General features: G+C 57.7%; 2 protein-coding genes across 2 annotated transcripts in view; one reads left to right on the top strand and one right to left on the bottom strand.

Annotated features, from left to right (window-relative positions):
- The window catches only part of NECAB2 (N-terminal EF-hand calcium binding protein 2), a 42,452-nt gene extending 32,873 nt beyond the window's left edge, over window positions 1–9,579 (top strand). Inside the window, exons 9-13 of the mRNA XM_027513931.1 lie at window positions 2,697–2,750; window positions 3,243–3,355; window positions 6,891–6,968; window positions 7,377–7,468; window positions 9,083–9,579. Of these exons, the coding sequence (XP_027369732.1) occupies window positions 2,697–2,750; window positions 3,243–3,355; window positions 6,891–6,968; window positions 7,377–7,468; window positions 9,083–9,111 (366 nt within the window). The 3' untranslated portion in view covers window positions 9,112–9,579. The remainder of the gene's footprint in view (window positions 1–2,696; window positions 2,751–3,242; window positions 3,356–6,890; window positions 6,969–7,376; window positions 7,469–9,082) is intronic.
- SLC38A8 (solute carrier family 38 member 8) overlaps window positions 7,990–15,787 on the bottom strand; it is a 44,568-nt gene continuing 36,770 nt past the window's right edge. Inside the window, exon 11 of the mRNA XM_027513930.1 lies at window positions 7,990–14,627. Coding sequence (XP_027369731.1) covers window positions 14,534–14,627 — 94 coding nt within the window. The 3' untranslated portion in view covers window positions 7,990–14,533. The remainder of the gene's footprint in view (window positions 14,628–15,787) is intronic.

The following is a 15,787-nucleotide window of genomic DNA, read 5'->3' as shown; positions in this document are numbered from 1 at the left end:
CCCTGGGAACATGACCTTTGTACCTGTATGGGGCCTGGGGAAGAGAGATATGAGAGTGGGTGGGCAGCCAGGAGGGGATTGCCGAGGAGCAGAGCGTGGGCGGCAAGGGACTGAGCGTCAAGGAGTCTGTAAGGCCTCGGGTGGCTTGGGCAGGTGGCAGCCCAGACCCAGCGTAGTGGCAGCTGAGGTGAGGTGAGGTCTAGGAGAGGTGAGAGTGACCGGCAGTGTGAAGCCTTTTAGATGTGACGTGGCCCGTCCGCAAGCGATGGAAAATGGAATCATGATTTCAGAGTGTTTCATGACTCAGTAAGTACTCGGGACCTGACTGTGCCAGCATCTCGGCTGCTGGAGCCACGGACCACAGGCAAGGGGCTCAAACCCAGGCTCTTATCCTCTGACATGTGGAGTCTGGAATCAGGATGCCGGCAGGGCTTCCTCCCGCGGCCTTCCTCTGGGGCGTGTAGACAGCCAGGTGTCTGTGTCCCGGTATCTTACAAGGACGCCAGTCATACTGGATTAGGGCCCACCTGTGTGACCTTATTCTCACGCAGTCACTCTTCAAGTGTCCTGTCTGCAAATACAGTCACGTTTTGCCGCACTGGGAGTTGGGAATTCAACCTATGAATTTGGGGGGAACACAATTCAGCCTGTAACAATGACCGTTTATTGGGAGAAAGAGAGCAAACAGTTAAAGTTTACCAGTAGGCACTGGTATCAGCCTGCCTGTATTTGAATCCTGGCTATACCACTTAACAGCTGTGTGACCTTGGGCCAGTGACTTACCCTCTCAGCCTCAGAGTCATCCCCTAACCATAGAGGAGATAATCAGAATGGTACCTCTTACAGGGTTGTTGTGCGGATTAGATAAAATATCTTAATGGCTTTGCACAGAGCCTCCTGCTTAGTTAGCATTTAATATTAGCACTGTTATTTCGCCATTATTATGAGACATTCTGATACCAGAACTTATATACACGCGCACACACCATACCTGTATATCTACGTAAACCAAAATAACATATCTCTGGGCTGCAGGGTCACAGTGGCAATTTTACATTTCTGATCTTCCGAAACTTCTATCTTTTGCAAAAGGGCAAAAGAAAAATAGTGCTTTGATGGTTTTGTGGGTTAGTTCTGAGGGATCCGTGAGGGCGCTGGGTGGGGCTCCCCAGGAGGAGGCCGAGGCCCAGACTTGGGGGAGAGTCCGAGCGGGGAGGCAGTGAGTCCACCTGCAGGCCGCAGGGATCTCCGGCCCCCTCCACCCCACCCCCACCCCCCCAAAGCCGGCTACTTGGTGGGAGTGGTAGGAAAGACTCCGTGGGGACCTGAGGCCTGGTTGTCATAACAACTCCGCGGGCGCCCCCAGAGGGAGGCTCTTTGAAGCTTATTTTTAGTGCCCCAGTCGCCTTAACAACCAGCTGGCTGGAAACCAAGGAGCACCTGGGCGTCCTGGAGACGGGGCGGGCCTCTTCTGGCCTCTGATTGGCCCCGGGCCGCGATCGGCCCCGCCCTCCACAGAACAGCCTGAGCCCTCCTGGCGGGGCCTGGCTCCCCGGAGCACAGGCGAGGTAGGGAGAGGGGGATGCAGACTTGGGTGCCACCGTCCCTCCCCTCATCTCTGCTTCATCCTCACCCTCACGTGGCCCTGCCCGCCAGGAGAAACCTAGGGGGCGAATCGCAGCCCCTGCTCTCCAGGAGCCCCCTTACACCAGCATCCACACTCTGTGTCCCCGGAAAGTCAGCACCTCTCTGGGACCGGCCGTGCATTGACGGGGTCCCTAGTTCCAACATTATTAAGAATTTCAGGGTGGTGGCCGCTCAGGTCACAAACTTGTATATCTGCTACTCTCTTTTTTCTAACAACCAGGCAACACGCCTCACACACATGCTCGTGTAGAGAAGACAGACAGACACACCTGTGCCAGGGACACGGCTTTCCTCGTGGAGGATGGACAGGGAGGGTACAGAGGTGGCGTCTGTTGGGGAGCCCAAGTTAAAGGATTCCGTGGATGGGGGGAGGGGGCCTGGCCTCAAACTCGGGCTTGGAGCCTGGACCAGCTCCTGCAGCCCTCGGGTTCTCTGCTCTGAAATGGGGGTGCTGGGCACTGCGGCAGCCCCCAGCACGGGGTCAGAAGGGGGCTGCATGGGCTCCTTGCTTCCGCAGTGCTGACAGTCGGGCAGCCTCTACCTGAGAGTCTGGAAAGTTACCTGAGAGTTGGTGTAAAGCCTTTAGCCCGAGGTCAGTCAAGGGCCAGCAAGCACAGACCACCTCATTCAGACCGTTCTATTCCTGAGGCCCCAGGTCGGGGGTAACTCGCAAGTCGGGCAGTCTGTTGCCAGCAGTTGTGGCAACCCTCAGCCTTCTGGGCTCAGCAAAACGGAGCCTCCTCTGTGTTCTTTACGATAGGTCTGCTTGGCCTCTGGGGTCTGGTGCCATAGCCAGACAGAATCTGTGCCTCTGGGTGGCTTTCCAGCCTGGCTTCCTGGGTCCCCCCGAGCCAGCACTGTGGGCTGAGCCCGGCCCAGAGAGGGCTGGCCCTGGGAGCTCCCACCAGCCCCGGGACTCGAGGGTCCCTGGAACCTCGGGTGGGGGGGCCGGAGCTCTCCGGTGCTCTGTGTCCTTGTGGTGGTCCTGGAAGCCTCCTGGGCAGAGGGGGCCTCAGTCTCCAGCCTCTCTTCATGCTTTGTTGTTGCAGACCCTTTGGTTTGACCTTCAGCAGCATCTCTCAGACGAAGAAGGCACCAACATGGTGAGGACCCCTCCCTGTGGCCCCGTCCCCTTCTGGGCCTGGACTCAAGACGCAGGAGGCTCAGTGTCCCTGACACCCCCACCCCGACCCAGGACCAGCTCAGGGGGATGTGCAGCCCCGGCAGGTGGCCTCCCTCCCCTCCCAGGGGTGTTCTCTGGCCTGGAGCAACGTGATCAGCAGACACTGATTCAATCAGAAGCAGTTCTGCAGACCATTCATTCTGTTGTGGCTTGGCCCCAGTGCCTTGCAGTCTCTCTCGAGCCTCTCTCAACCCTCTTGTCTGTTCTTCAGCACTTGTGTGGGACTGCTGCTTTTAGTTCATTTTTTGCCAGTTTTCACAAAGATGACGAGCGTGTGTAGTGGGGTTGGGGGGTCGGGTTTATTCTGACCAAGGTGTCCTGTCCCGGGGAGGTGCTGGGTCCTGGGCTGTGCCCTCCAGGGCCGGGTGGGGTCCTGGGTGAAGGGGTGGCTCACGGGTCCTATGGCCCGCAGCACCTGCAGCTGGTCCGGCAGGAGATGGCCGTGTGCCCCGAGCAGCTGGGCGACTTCCTGGACTCTCTGCGCCAGTATGTGCGGGGCACCGCTGGGACCAGGAACTGCTTCCAGTGAGTAAGCCGTGGGCCGGGGGCCCGGCCCAAGCAGCTTTGTCCCTGAGAACACCCCGGACATCAGCGACCCACCTAGCGGGGTAGTTACGGGAGCCAGGGGCGAGTCCTCGCTCTGGCTCTTCCTTGCTGTGCAAATCTCCCAAGTGACTTGTCTCCCTGACCTCAGCTTGCTTATCTGTAAAGGGGGCCACTAACTGGGTGGTTGGAGGCCTCAGTGGAGCGATGCACCATGGGTGGCGTCGGGCGGGGCCTGGCCCCAGTGCCTGCTGTGTTAACTGCCCTGCTTGCTGTCGTGGCTGCTTCTCAGGGCCCCATGCCGTGGTCCCTGCTGCCAAGGCCTGCGTCCAGCTGGGGGTGTCCCCAAGGGCTGTTGGCACAAGCCGCTGGGCTCCCTCCTCTCCCGGCAGTGGCCCACTGGCAGACAGTAGCTGTGGGCTCCCTCCTCTCCCGGCGGTAGCCCACTGGCAGACAGTAGCTGTGGGCTCCACGCCTGTTCCCCGTCTCCATTCTACGCTCCCCACCAGCTGATTTCTCTCCCTCCCGAGCACATGTGCCTCCACCTGCTTCCTGGTGAAGTGGGGGGCGGGGGCCAGGCCTGGGGGTGCAGCGTGACTCAGGCGGCTGCTGCTGCTGCTGAGTGCTAATTCCCGGTGGCGGGAGGAGGGCAGATGATTCCAGTTGGTGGCGGGTGCTGCGGAGGCCAGGAACGGGGTGGGGGTCTTCAGGAAGGGGCTGCTGGGTGTTGAGGCCTGAATAATGATGCCCCATCCACCCAGACCCGGAGTGGCAGCGAGGGGAGCGTGTCTAGGAACACACGACAGAGTGCGGCTCCACGGGGTGACCCAGGGGTGGTGGGTGAGATGGGGGCTGGGGGGCAGATAGGCAGGCCCTGCTTGTTCCAGGTATCAGGTACCACAGGGGAGATGCTAAGGCCAGAGTGGGGCCCAGTCCTGCCTCCTCCCTTGTATATGGACGCGTGGCGGCTGGACGGATGTGCAGCTGGGCAGCTAGGGAGAGGGAGGGGACTAGCCCTTGGCACAATGTGGGCAGAGCTGGGATCTGCTTCGGAGTGGGGCTGACCGGACCAGCCCAGGGCCAGGGTGGGAGGCGGGCTGTAGAAAGAGAAGGCCAGGTGGAGTCTGAGATTCTTTGGCTTCAGAAATTCGCTGGGGTGAGGGGGTGGGGTGGGGTGGGGGGTAGGGATGCGGGCTGAGCTGGAGACGTCACAGAGTATCAGGTGAGTGGGCGGGGGCTCACACAGGCCTTTGGGCTACATCGCACTCTAGATGCCATTACATTCAAGGTGCCGGCATACAAGTTGGGGGACCCTGGGGGTGGTGGGCGTCCAGGTGTCACCCAGGGCCACCAGAGCCGTGTGCTCGTCACGGGAGAAAGCGTGGAAGGAGAAGGCCCACGGCTGGGCAGGCAGGCTGGAGACGGCACACAGTAGGGCATCCTGTTTGTTGAATGACTGTGTCCTCCGTGCTCCCCAAGCCTGCCTGCTGTGTCCTCCCAGCCAGAGGCCTCACCCCGTGCCCCTGAAACCAGTGTGTCAGCCAAGCAAACACAAGCACTAATTGCTTTTCTCTGCCCTGCAATTACCAAATGGAGATGAAGCCCATCCCTTGGTGACCTCTGTCCACAGCAGGGCAGGCTGTAAGGAGCGAGGCCACCTGGGGCGGGGCCAGGGTCCCCCTAATGACCGGGTGGCATGTAGGCCCGAGCCCATCCCATTATCGAGACAAGAGCCACAGCTGGCGGGTAACCTCAGGCTGGAGGTAATGAAGTAATGATGCGATTAGCAGCCCTGTTTGCATCCTGAGTGGCACAACCTGGAGCTGCTGTGATTATACAGCAGACGCCGCAAGCGATGGGCGTCCCCTCTCTGAGGATGCTGGGGGCTCTGTGCTGCTGAGCATGTGGGGAAGAGGAGCAGGGAGGGCTGCCCAGAGGGGGCGGTGCTGTGATCTCGGAGGCCGGGCCTCCCTCTCTTCCCCTACCCTGCCCTGGTCAGCCACATTCTTAGAGGCTACCCCCTGCTGCCCCCGCCGCTGCTCTAGCCCCCAGCCTGGGTCTGTCTGTCTATTTGGAACAAGGTGAGTGTCCTGCGTCTCAGACGGGGAAGGCCGGAGTGGCCTGGGACTCCGGCCAAGCCTGTTTCTAAGGATTAAATGAGACAAGGATTACAGAGGACAGCGTGGAAGATGCTTTTATTTTTAAAGGTAGGTTTTTAAGCTAGAAGTTAGGAGACTGGTGTGCTAGAAGCCAAAATATTTCAAAAAGGAGCGAGTGTTTAATGGTATGGAATGTTGCTTATATATACACCTGGATAAAAGAAGGTTTAGCTGTTTTGAAGTAAGTCTGATAGCTTCCCCTATGGGTAACCTTTATCATTTAGAGAATCTTAAGTTTGTACTCCACATAACTTGCCATATTGTTTTTCACAACATGTTATTTTGGTCCCTAAGATCATATAGAACTTGAAATCGTGAGAAGGGGGTTTGATTCAGCCTTATGAAATTTATCCCCTAACAATCCCACATCATGGAGGAAACTTTTCTAAACTTAAGTTTATGTTCCAGGAAAAAAAGTTTTTTTTTTTTCCTCGATGATTCCCTGGGTACCTTTTTGACCATATTCTTCTCTTGATCAGTTATTTAACCCACTTAAAATTAGAATACAGCTATGAAAATATGGCTAATGTAGTTATTTGAAAAGCCTTTTCTGAATTTTCATGGCAAAGAAAAAAGATTTAAATATTTTGCCTTCATGCAAAACATGTCTAGAAAAGAAATAGAAAATGTGGTTTATTTTCCCAGTTGTACAAAAATACTTTACCCAGTATTTGTATAAAAATATTGATGTTATGAATAATGACTTAATAACTTTGCTGTCAGATTTTTTTTAAATCATAACTTCATCTCACCTTGGAGATAATTATAGTGCCTCATGTAACTTTTATTAACATAGTAGAAATTATATCAGATTTTTATCACAGAATGGTTTACTAGATAGAAGAAAAGTTATTCTCTAAACTGGTATGTTTTCAAGATCTTTTTTCAATTGATACTACTTTTCACTTTAAGTTGTTAGGTTTGTTTTTTAATCTATAGAGAGCCTCTATTTGTCATGTATTAAAAAATGTTTCTAATAAAGATGGATGTTACAGATGGGGAAAAAAAAAAAACAGGTAGGGGTTTTTTTTAATGAATAAAAAGGCCTTTTAAAAAACGGCATTTCATTAGAATTCATTCAACAGCCATGTGCTAGGCACTGCATGGGCCAGGCCTCGCTCCAGACAGCAGAGCTGTACATGCAGCTGTCAGACCAGGGGGTGGTCCTGGGGTTCTGATCAGAAAGGAAGCGTGTTCCAAGAGGACCCTGTCCTGGACCACAGCTTTTGGGAACCTGTTTCCTGGCTCTGGGCACCCGGTCTGGGCTCGTTTGTGGGCAGGACGGTGGGGATGGGCCTGTGGGGCCCTCTCCCCACCCTGGGAGGTGTGGCCACTGATTCCGGCCTTTTCTCTTGCAGCATCGCTGCCGTGAGGCTGGCGGACGGCGTCACCTTCGTGGTCTATGAGTTCTGGGAAACGGAGGAGGAGTGGAAGCGGTAGGCCTGGCACACATGCGCTCTGGCTTCCAGCCCACGGGGGTGGGTGAGGAGTTGGGGTCCCAGCGGCATCCACCACTCCGGAGGCTGGTACTGCACCCCTCCATCTGGGCTCTGAATCCAGGTCCCTCGCCAGCCCTGCGAGCTGAGGCCAAGGGTGCTCCTGTTCAGAAACTGCTGCCCAAGGATAAAAATCCAGAAAGAAAGTTCTGTTGAAGTCTGCTCACGGGGAGGCGAGAACCAGGCTGTTCTACCCTCGGGGCCCCAGCAGTCATGCCGGGCCTTTTTACCTTCCCATGAAGGCTCTGGCCCCTGAGCTTAGCTGACTAGTCAGAGCCCTCAGCCCAGGGTCAGACTCAGACCCCGCTCCAACCCCCAGCAGCTCACGGGCATTCCCCTGGGTTGCAGGCACCTACAGAGCCCTGTGTGCAAGGCGTTCCGGCACGTCAAGGTGGACACGCTGAGCCAGCCTGAGGCCTTCTCCCGGATCTCCGTGCCAGGTACTGGGGAGGAGGTCTGGAGCAGCCATGGGGGCATGGGGACACCTCAGGCCTGGCAGAAGCAGTGGCACCAAGACCCAGACGTCCACAGACTCCTCGGTTCTCTCGGTGTTCTGCCGCCCAGTCGTGTCTGACTTTGTGACCCCAGGGACTGTAGCCCACTAGGCTCCTCTGTCCATCAGATTTCCCAGGCAGGAGTACCAGAGTGGGTTGCCACCTCCTTCTCCAGGGGATCTTCTTGACCCAGGGATTGAACCTGAGTCTCCTGCTTTAGCAGGTGGGTTCCTTACCACTGAGCCACCCAGGAAGCCTCTGTTCTCTTAGCTGCTAGGAAGTGTAGTCCATGAGTGAGTGCTCAACACAGAGGGGCCTCGGGCACCAGGCGCTGGGAGGTGGCCCCGAGCCCAGCGTGTGGCATGCTGGACTTCTACAGATTTGAGAACACATGATACTCAGTACAATAACTCTAAAAATGAAACAGTATTTAATATACAAAAAAGTCAGATGCAGATGTGTATGTGTACATGTATTACATAGTTTATAATTATTATACATACATATGTAGCCACCGAGAACTATGGTTCCTATAAAATACTAACTGCCAAACGCCAGCATATAAAATCTTAGCCAAACTCCAGGAGGTGGTGAGGGACAGGGAAGCCTAGTGCAGTCCGTGGAGTCGCCAAGAGTTGACACGACTTGGTGAGTGAACAACAGGCATATAAAACGTGACGTTCCGACACTGTGTGCGTTTTTTGGAAATCTAACAAAATCCAAAACCACGTTTGTACCTGTGGAAAGTCAAACACGCAAAATAGCCATGGCCCCTGTTTCATGTAAAGCCACCCTTGACTGGGCGGCGCAGCTGGTGAACGAGGGCCTGCCTGGCACAGGTAAGACAGTTGTCCTGGCTCTGGGAGAGGGCAGAAGCTGTGAACACCCCCTTCTACATAATTTAACCCCCATTTCTTCCCCAGCATCAACTTCCCTCCCCCAGGGGTTTCACAGAACTCCAGGGCCAAGAAAGAATCTAATGCTCTAACTGGCAAGATTAAGTTTCCCCCTCACTTCCTTGATGTCGGGCTACAGGCGGATTTTAAAGCACCCATCAGCTAAACCGGGCCGCCGGTCACCCACCCGCCAGACTGCGGTGCACACCTTCCTCCTGGGCTGGTGGCTCTACATGGTACTCCAGTTTTTGAATGGAGCCCGATTTAGATGTTAGCTCTAGAAAATACTGAACTACTGGAGCAGCAGGTACAAAATTACAGACCCAAGAGCAATTTTATTTACAGATCCTTTTCCCTTCACGTCTCCTTTAACCAGACGTCAGTCTCTTCTGTCAGTGAATTAGGGGCTCCTCTGTCAAGTCGGCTTTACTAGGCCGCAGTGGAAAGACAAGTTCACGTCCTGGAAAGTTTATTTTTTCAAATGGGCAGACAGGCAAGTCTGCTCCTTGGATATGTGATTCGCCACCAGGGGAACAACCAGCAAGCACCCCTGGGGCGCCGGATGCAGGAGGGTCTGCAGGCACCGCCCTTCTGCCCTGAGCGGGGGCAGGGCCTGCTGCTAACCCCCTCACCCCCGCCGAAACCCATCTCTCTTCCTCTCCAGCTGCTTGGTGCACCCTGGGCCGCGACTGACCACCTCCCCGAGGTCCCACAGATGAGTCTGCCGCCCTGCTCCCTCTGACGAAGGATGTCCACTCTTTTCTAGAAACTTTGGTATACTAGCTGTCTTTTCAGTATACTTCCAAATAAGAGTGTCTCTTCCTGCTGTTCAAAGTGAAGGCGCACCCCTCCCCTGGCACCCCCTCCCCCACCCTTGGCGGCAGAGCAGCGTCTGCGCTGCCGGGGCCCTGCTGACGCTGGAGGGCGGTGGTGATGGAGGCGGCTCCCCCGCCAGCACATGGCCACGCATGACCAGTCCCCGCCCGCCTCTCCCTCACTCTCCCTGGTTGCCACTCCTCCACGTGGTAGAGGGCCGAGACCCTGTAGTGCCCACCCTAGGCCTGGGCTGAGCCCACAGGCGGCAGTAGACCCCACGTAGCAGTGCCCTGCTGGGCAAACAGCCGCCCGGGACAAGCACCAAATAAACTCCCGCTGGGGACAGCTCTGTGTGTGTGTGCTATTTTCTGTGACAGCTGGGGAGGGAAACCACTTTATTAGCCATGAAACCTGAGCCAAGACCCCACCTTGTGTCAGGGGGCACATTCCAGGTTCCTAGAGGCCAGACCTGACCGGACAGTCTCTCACTGCACATTGTGAACTTGATGCTCCGGCCAGACAGAAGGCCAAGCCCCAGACCTCATTCAAAGCCGACTCTGGACGCTCTGCGACTTCCCCTCTGTCTCCCTGGCCGAGTTGCAGGAGAGCAACAGGACACAGAAGTCTCGGGTCAAGAAAGGAGAGGGCCCTGCGTCCCTTTCCTAGAGGAGGAGGCAGAATTGCCAGGCACGAGGACGGGGGAGCTGGGGAGGAGACAGATGGCCCTGGAGCTGGGCCACGGCGCCCTCATAGCAGGACCAGGTCTGGTCTCTGCAGCCGCGGCTGGGACCGGTGCTGTCACTAAAGCCGCCACTGCAGGGTGGGGCTCTGCCTCCTCGGGCGGCTGGGGAGCCATGAAGCCGCGGGTCCCCCTCACATGGCCTCCCAGGGCTTGACGCCAGCGCCTCATGCAAAACCAGTGCAACCACAGGGCCTTGACAGAAGGGTGAAGTGCAGACTCAAATCCCAGCTGCGTCCCTGCAGCCAGCCTCCCTCAGCCTCTGTTTTCTTACCTGGGAAGGGGGAGGAGACCCCTCCTCTGGAGACCAGGAGCTGTCTGGCTCGCACCAAGGCTGCTGCAGGGGGTCCCCGTAAGAGCCACCCCCCCCACACACACACACACCTCCCCAGCACCCGGACCACTCCGAGCCGCTCTGCTGTTTCAGCAACAGTATCCTCAGGGGTCGGGGCTCTTCGAGGTGCAGCTGAGGAGCCCCCGTTACCTGGGCCCGCCCTGTCCAAGCCCTCCAGTCATGCAGATCTGTGCTGACTATGGCCACAGGCACTTGGCACCACCTCAGGTTCCTCAGGGGAGGAGCAGGCTCCGAAGAGAGCAAACACCCACCCACCCGAAAAGGTGCGAGAGCCTCCACTCACTCTACCCTCCAGGGCCGGGTGCCCTCGCTGCCTCCTGTGGCGTCCTGGGATGGGCAGGAGGAGAACCCGAGACCCTGACAGGCAGGCAGCAAATCTGGAGTGCCCAGGGCCACCACCTGTGCCCCGCCCTGCCCCCTGACCACCTCGCACCCAGTGTAGGCAGGCGGGGAGCAACGGCCCTGGATTAACACAGGTCCCAACCGCTGGACATGGAGTAGCCACACGACCCCACAGCTCCACCCCGGGGGTGTACGAGGCCCCAAAGAACCGACACAGTGAAGCAGAGTCCTGTGCCCATGTGTTCACACTTGAGCCAGAAGGCGGAACACACAAGTGTGCGTAGTGGGTGAGTGGACTCCTGAGTGCGGCCCGTGCGACGTGGCTGCCTGTGCCCATGAGGGCAGCAGACTGCGGATCAGCCGTCGGGAGGGACGACATCCTGGCCCAGGCTGCGGCACGGTGCCCTCACAGGCACAGGCAGCCACATCGGTACAACCCCATTCACACAGAACGTCTGGAAGAGTTAAGCCCCTAGAAGTGGAAAGCAGCTGAGGAGTTGCGGGGGAGTGACAGTGCGGGAAGGGCTTTGGGAATGGGACACTCAGTGGTGTGGAGGGGCTCGGCTTCAAGATGGTTTATATTACCTGAATCTCATTTCTTTTAAAAAAAAAAAAAGTCAAAGTCAACTCACTTGCCCAAACACGCTCACCACCTGTGTTCCTCGTGTCCAGTTCAGGACCTAAGCCTGCAGTGGGAGTGGTGCGCCCACCACTGTGGTGGGGCACAGGCCACCCCTCGGGGCTGGGCTGTCCCCGTGTGGTCCCGCGGGGGGACCTGGGCCACTGGGAGCGCCCTTGCCCAGGACACGCAGATCCCCTGCAGCCCAGGCCACTCTGAGCGGAACATGTCACCTGGACTGCCCTGTTCACAGCAGTCACTTGAGACAGAAGGGTCTCTCCACACCAGCACGGGGTTCACCATCGATGGACCAGGACCCTGTGACGGGTCCGGCTCTGTGGGTCTCTCTCAGCTGAGCCTCATGGCTATCTGGGGAGGGAGCGGCTGCCCGCAGCTTCATTTCAGAGGGGAGCGAAGAGGGTGAAAGCCAAGGGCCAGCGTTGGAAGGGAAGGGTTGGGGGGGGTGGGTGCCGGGTGGGTGGCTGCCCCAGCTCCAAGGAAGGACACCAGGGCTGAGAACCACACTCACGGAGGTTTCCTGGGTCAGCCACCTGAGGCTGAGGGCTGTTGGAAGCAGGAATGGGCCTGGTTGCAGTCACAGGGCTGGTAAGCGGCAGGCGGGGTCAGCCCAGACGTGCCAGACCCACAGCCCCTGCTAGGATCACCCTGGGCTGGAGCATGCACTCCAGCCCTCCGTCCCACAGCTGCTTCCCTGGTGGAGGGGACTTGGACCTGCCCCCGGAGCACGGGCCTCAGCCTCGTGTCTGTCTGCATCCCCGCCCTGCACCATCACGCCTGATCTGAGGCTCGGTCCTATGGGAACCCCATCTGTGCCTGTCAGAGGCGGGATGCTGGTGCCCAGGGGCAATCCTCGTCACCCCTCCAGGAGCCCCCCACCCTTCCAGCACCAGTGTCAGGCCACCCCCTCCCTGCCATCCTCTCCTGCACTGCAGGGAGCCCACGTGTCTGGTCGTTCCCTTTTCCCCTTGGATCTGTGTTCACCTCATCTCAACCCAGATTTTCTAGAAATGAGACCACCATTGCTTGGGTCGCCCACCAGCTGCTGTACATAAAGCATCATGTTTTAATTCTTACGTTGCCTCACACACAGTAAACCTCCTCTGGTTTACTGGCTGGTGGGGAAATGGATTCTTAGGGGAGGTTCATAATAAACTTACTGGATTTTGAGAAAGCAAATGGCAGATAGCGTTCAAAACCAGTGGTCTGACTCCAAAGCTGCTTATCACACAGAATCCCTTTAAGCACGCCCCTTGCCCACCATGCTTGGTTCTTACCCAGGACCCTCCTTTCATGGCCCAGCCTCTCAGCCAGCACCCTGGAACCAAGCATGCAGGGTTAATGTAACTCTCTGTTCATCTGCACCAGCTCCAGGTGCTAAACGCTCCACGATCTCACTTCTCAGCTCATGTGCCGGTTCTGAGACCCTCATTCAGGAGGACGCGAGGTGTGGGGTTGATCAGAGCACCTGGACAAGGGTCCCTTGTCCCCTCACGGGGTCAGAGTCTTCAGGGACAGCCAGGGCACTGGCGGGGCAGAGGCCCCAGCCCTGACCCCAGGGTAGACTAGTTCCCCCGCCTTGGCTACAGCTCAGAAGACAGACGATTGGAATTCAACCCCTCATTAGTCCCAACCCAACTCTGAAGCTCACAGAACAGGCAGCCTTGAGGTTCCCAAGCCTCGGTTCCCTCACATGTAAAAACGTTTGAAAACGTATGCTAAGTCCAAGAAGCCGGACACAAAAGACCACGTATCATGTGCGTGCATTCATATGGAATGTCTGGAACAGACAAGTCCATAGAGACAGAGCACAGAGCCACAGTCACCGGGGACTGGAGGGAGAGAGGAGGGGGAGTCAGGGCTGCAGGTCCTGGGTTTCTCTGGGGCTACACACGCACGGGAGTTGGGCACTGCTGACAACGGAGCCACTCTGTACACCCACAGACACCCAGACTGCACACTCTGACCATGTGGCATGTGAATCAACGTCCCAAAGCAACGTCAGCACAGGGGGACAAGCTGGGAGACAGGCGAACCACGTGACAGCTCCATCAAGACGTCGTCGCACACACCCGACGTGACATAGCGCGACCCGGCCACTGCCTACCTGGGGGAGGTGTCCTCAGATGTCAGCCCCTGCAGGCGCAGGCACCACTGGCTTCCGGTGGACGTCCTGGGGCAGAGGAGGAGCGGCCGGAATCCAGCCACGTCCATCCAGGGGTCCCAGGCCCTGGGCAGGCTCAGCACGAGCGAGCATAGCGACTCGACGCAGCAGCAGTGGCCAGTCCTCCACCCTGAGCCCACAGACCCTGCTGCACCATGGCTGCAGGCGCAGCTCCTCAGCCCAGAATCGGGGTGGGGTTGGGAGGGACCCACAGAGCAGACGGCGCACTTGGCCTCCACACTCTTCTGGTCCAGCCAGTGGGAGGAAAGAGGGCTCTCCTTGGGGTCCCACCCACCAGAGAGAGGCCAACTCAGGGTATACATCTCGGGCCCCCCATGCCCTGGCCTGAGCACCAGCTTGAGTGCCCTGCCATTCCCAACCAATGGCACCCCAAATCTCCCCAGCAGATGGCACCCCCCAGCCCCCCTGGGCTTTCATCCACGGAGCCATGACTTCACCTCGTGTCTTTGACCCCAACACCCCAAAGCAGGGTTCCCTGGGCCCCAGCACCTACTCCCCAGTTATGGGGTGAACTGTCCCCCAGAAACATAAGCTGCAGTCCTAACCCCAGGAAATGGTGAAAGTGACCTAACTTGGAAAGAGGCTCTTTGTACATCCCAAGTAAGTAACTAAGATGAGGTCATATCGAATGAGGACCCTGGGCCCTCTAAGAAGGACACGTGGACACACAGGTAGCTGGAGACAGAGACGGCAGGTGCAGACACGCCCAGGAGCACCAGGGTGACCAGTGGGCACCAGGGGGCTGGAGGCAGCAGGTGGGGAGAGGGCGCATAGCCCCGCGCACACCCAGACTCCCAGGCTCCAGACAGAGCTCCGGCCGCTCTGGCCTGAAGCCCCCGGGTCTGTGGTCACGTGCAGGGCCTACGCCACCTCTCACCACCGCACCAGACACCCCGGGACCCAGTGGAAGCCCAGAGGCACAGCCTGGGAAGGACGGACGAGTCAGTTTCTCCAGCTTCTTAATGAAGAGGTCACATGGTTCTCACAGCCAGATGCAGGCAGCCGTGGGGGCCCCCGTCCTGCTGGAGCGCGGGCCGTCCCTCACAGCAGTTCCATGACGGCCGCCACCGTGCTCTGCCCGAAGATGAAGGCGCCGACCAGCACGGAGACCACCCCCCAGGCCTCCAGGCAGCACCTGCCAAGTCAACGAACCCACGTCAACCACGCGCTTCTCCAGAGTTTCCCACAGAAGAGCCAGACACGCGTCGAACGCTCATGACGTGAAGCCCAGTAGAGTCACCAATTCAGAAACAATTCCAATTCCCCTCCCCTTACCTGTAGGGATGGGTTTCTGAGACAACAGAAAATAAAGCACCCCCGCAGTTGAAAAAAAAAATTAACCCCCAACTGTTACTTCCTAACCTCATTCCTCCCGGTGCTTTACCAGAGAAATGGGGGAGGGAGACATTAGGTTCAAACCCCCTTTTTGCTCCTTTTCCTTGGGGGTGGGGTTGAAGCCTCCTGAAAGTGAGGAAGGAGAAGCCCCAAGTCACACAGATGGGAACAGCGGCTGGGGGGCCAGGGAGGAGGGGCCAGGGGTGGCTGGAACTGGTGGCTGAGGCCACATCCCCACGCTTCATAACGTAACCAGGAGAGACGGGGCAGACAGAGAGGCGGGAGCCGCGATAATAAGATTCCCGCAAAACGGCAGGGATATTTCTAGCCCCATTAACAAAGGCCGCGGGGCCCGTTGTCATGGAAAGACCATCTCCAGTTACACAGCATCGCAGAGTGGCAGCTCAGTGCCAAGAACACCCACCCGGCTGAAGGGGGGAGTGAGGGAACGTGATGGGGCTGCGGGCTCCTCAGAGCAGCTCTGATGGATCAGAAGGCCCTAAGGCAGCGCTGGGATTAAAAATCCCCTGAAAGCCCATCAGTAACGGCTCCGTGAACTTGGCCCGAGGCGCCACACAAAAGCAGCAACACTTGAAGGGGCACTATAGGGAACAAACCACGTAGGGGGGCCCCCCCACCCCCGCAGGCCATTGGGGCTGGCGCTCAGCCCAAGTCAGCTTTAGAGTCGTCCAGAAAAACACTTCGCAACCCAGCAGGGAACCCGGCCGAGTCTGCCGCTGTGGGAAGACCAAGCTTGGGCTCCGTGTGGCCAGAAGAAGGAGAAAAAGAGGCACAGGCCCGCGGGTGGGACCCACATTCACAGCTGCTGTGATGTGAGAGCATCTTTCTGTACAGGGCTGAGTGGTAGCACCCCAAAGTCACACCCAACTGGAGCCCATGACCATGACCTCAGATGGAAAGAGGGTCTGTGGGGCGACAGGACCAGCCTGCACCCACCCT

The sequence above is a fragment of the Bos indicus x Bos taurus genome, chromosome 18 (assembly GCF_003369695.1).
Source record: "Bos indicus x Bos taurus breed Angus x Brahman F1 hybrid chromosome 18, Bos_hybrid_MaternalHap_v2.0, whole genome shotgun sequence".
In the NCBI taxonomy this organism is placed as follows: Eukaryota; Metazoa; Chordata; class Mammalia; order Artiodactyla; family Bovidae; genus Bos; species Bos indicus x Bos taurus.
This window is presented reverse-complemented; position numbering and strand designations above follow the sequence as displayed.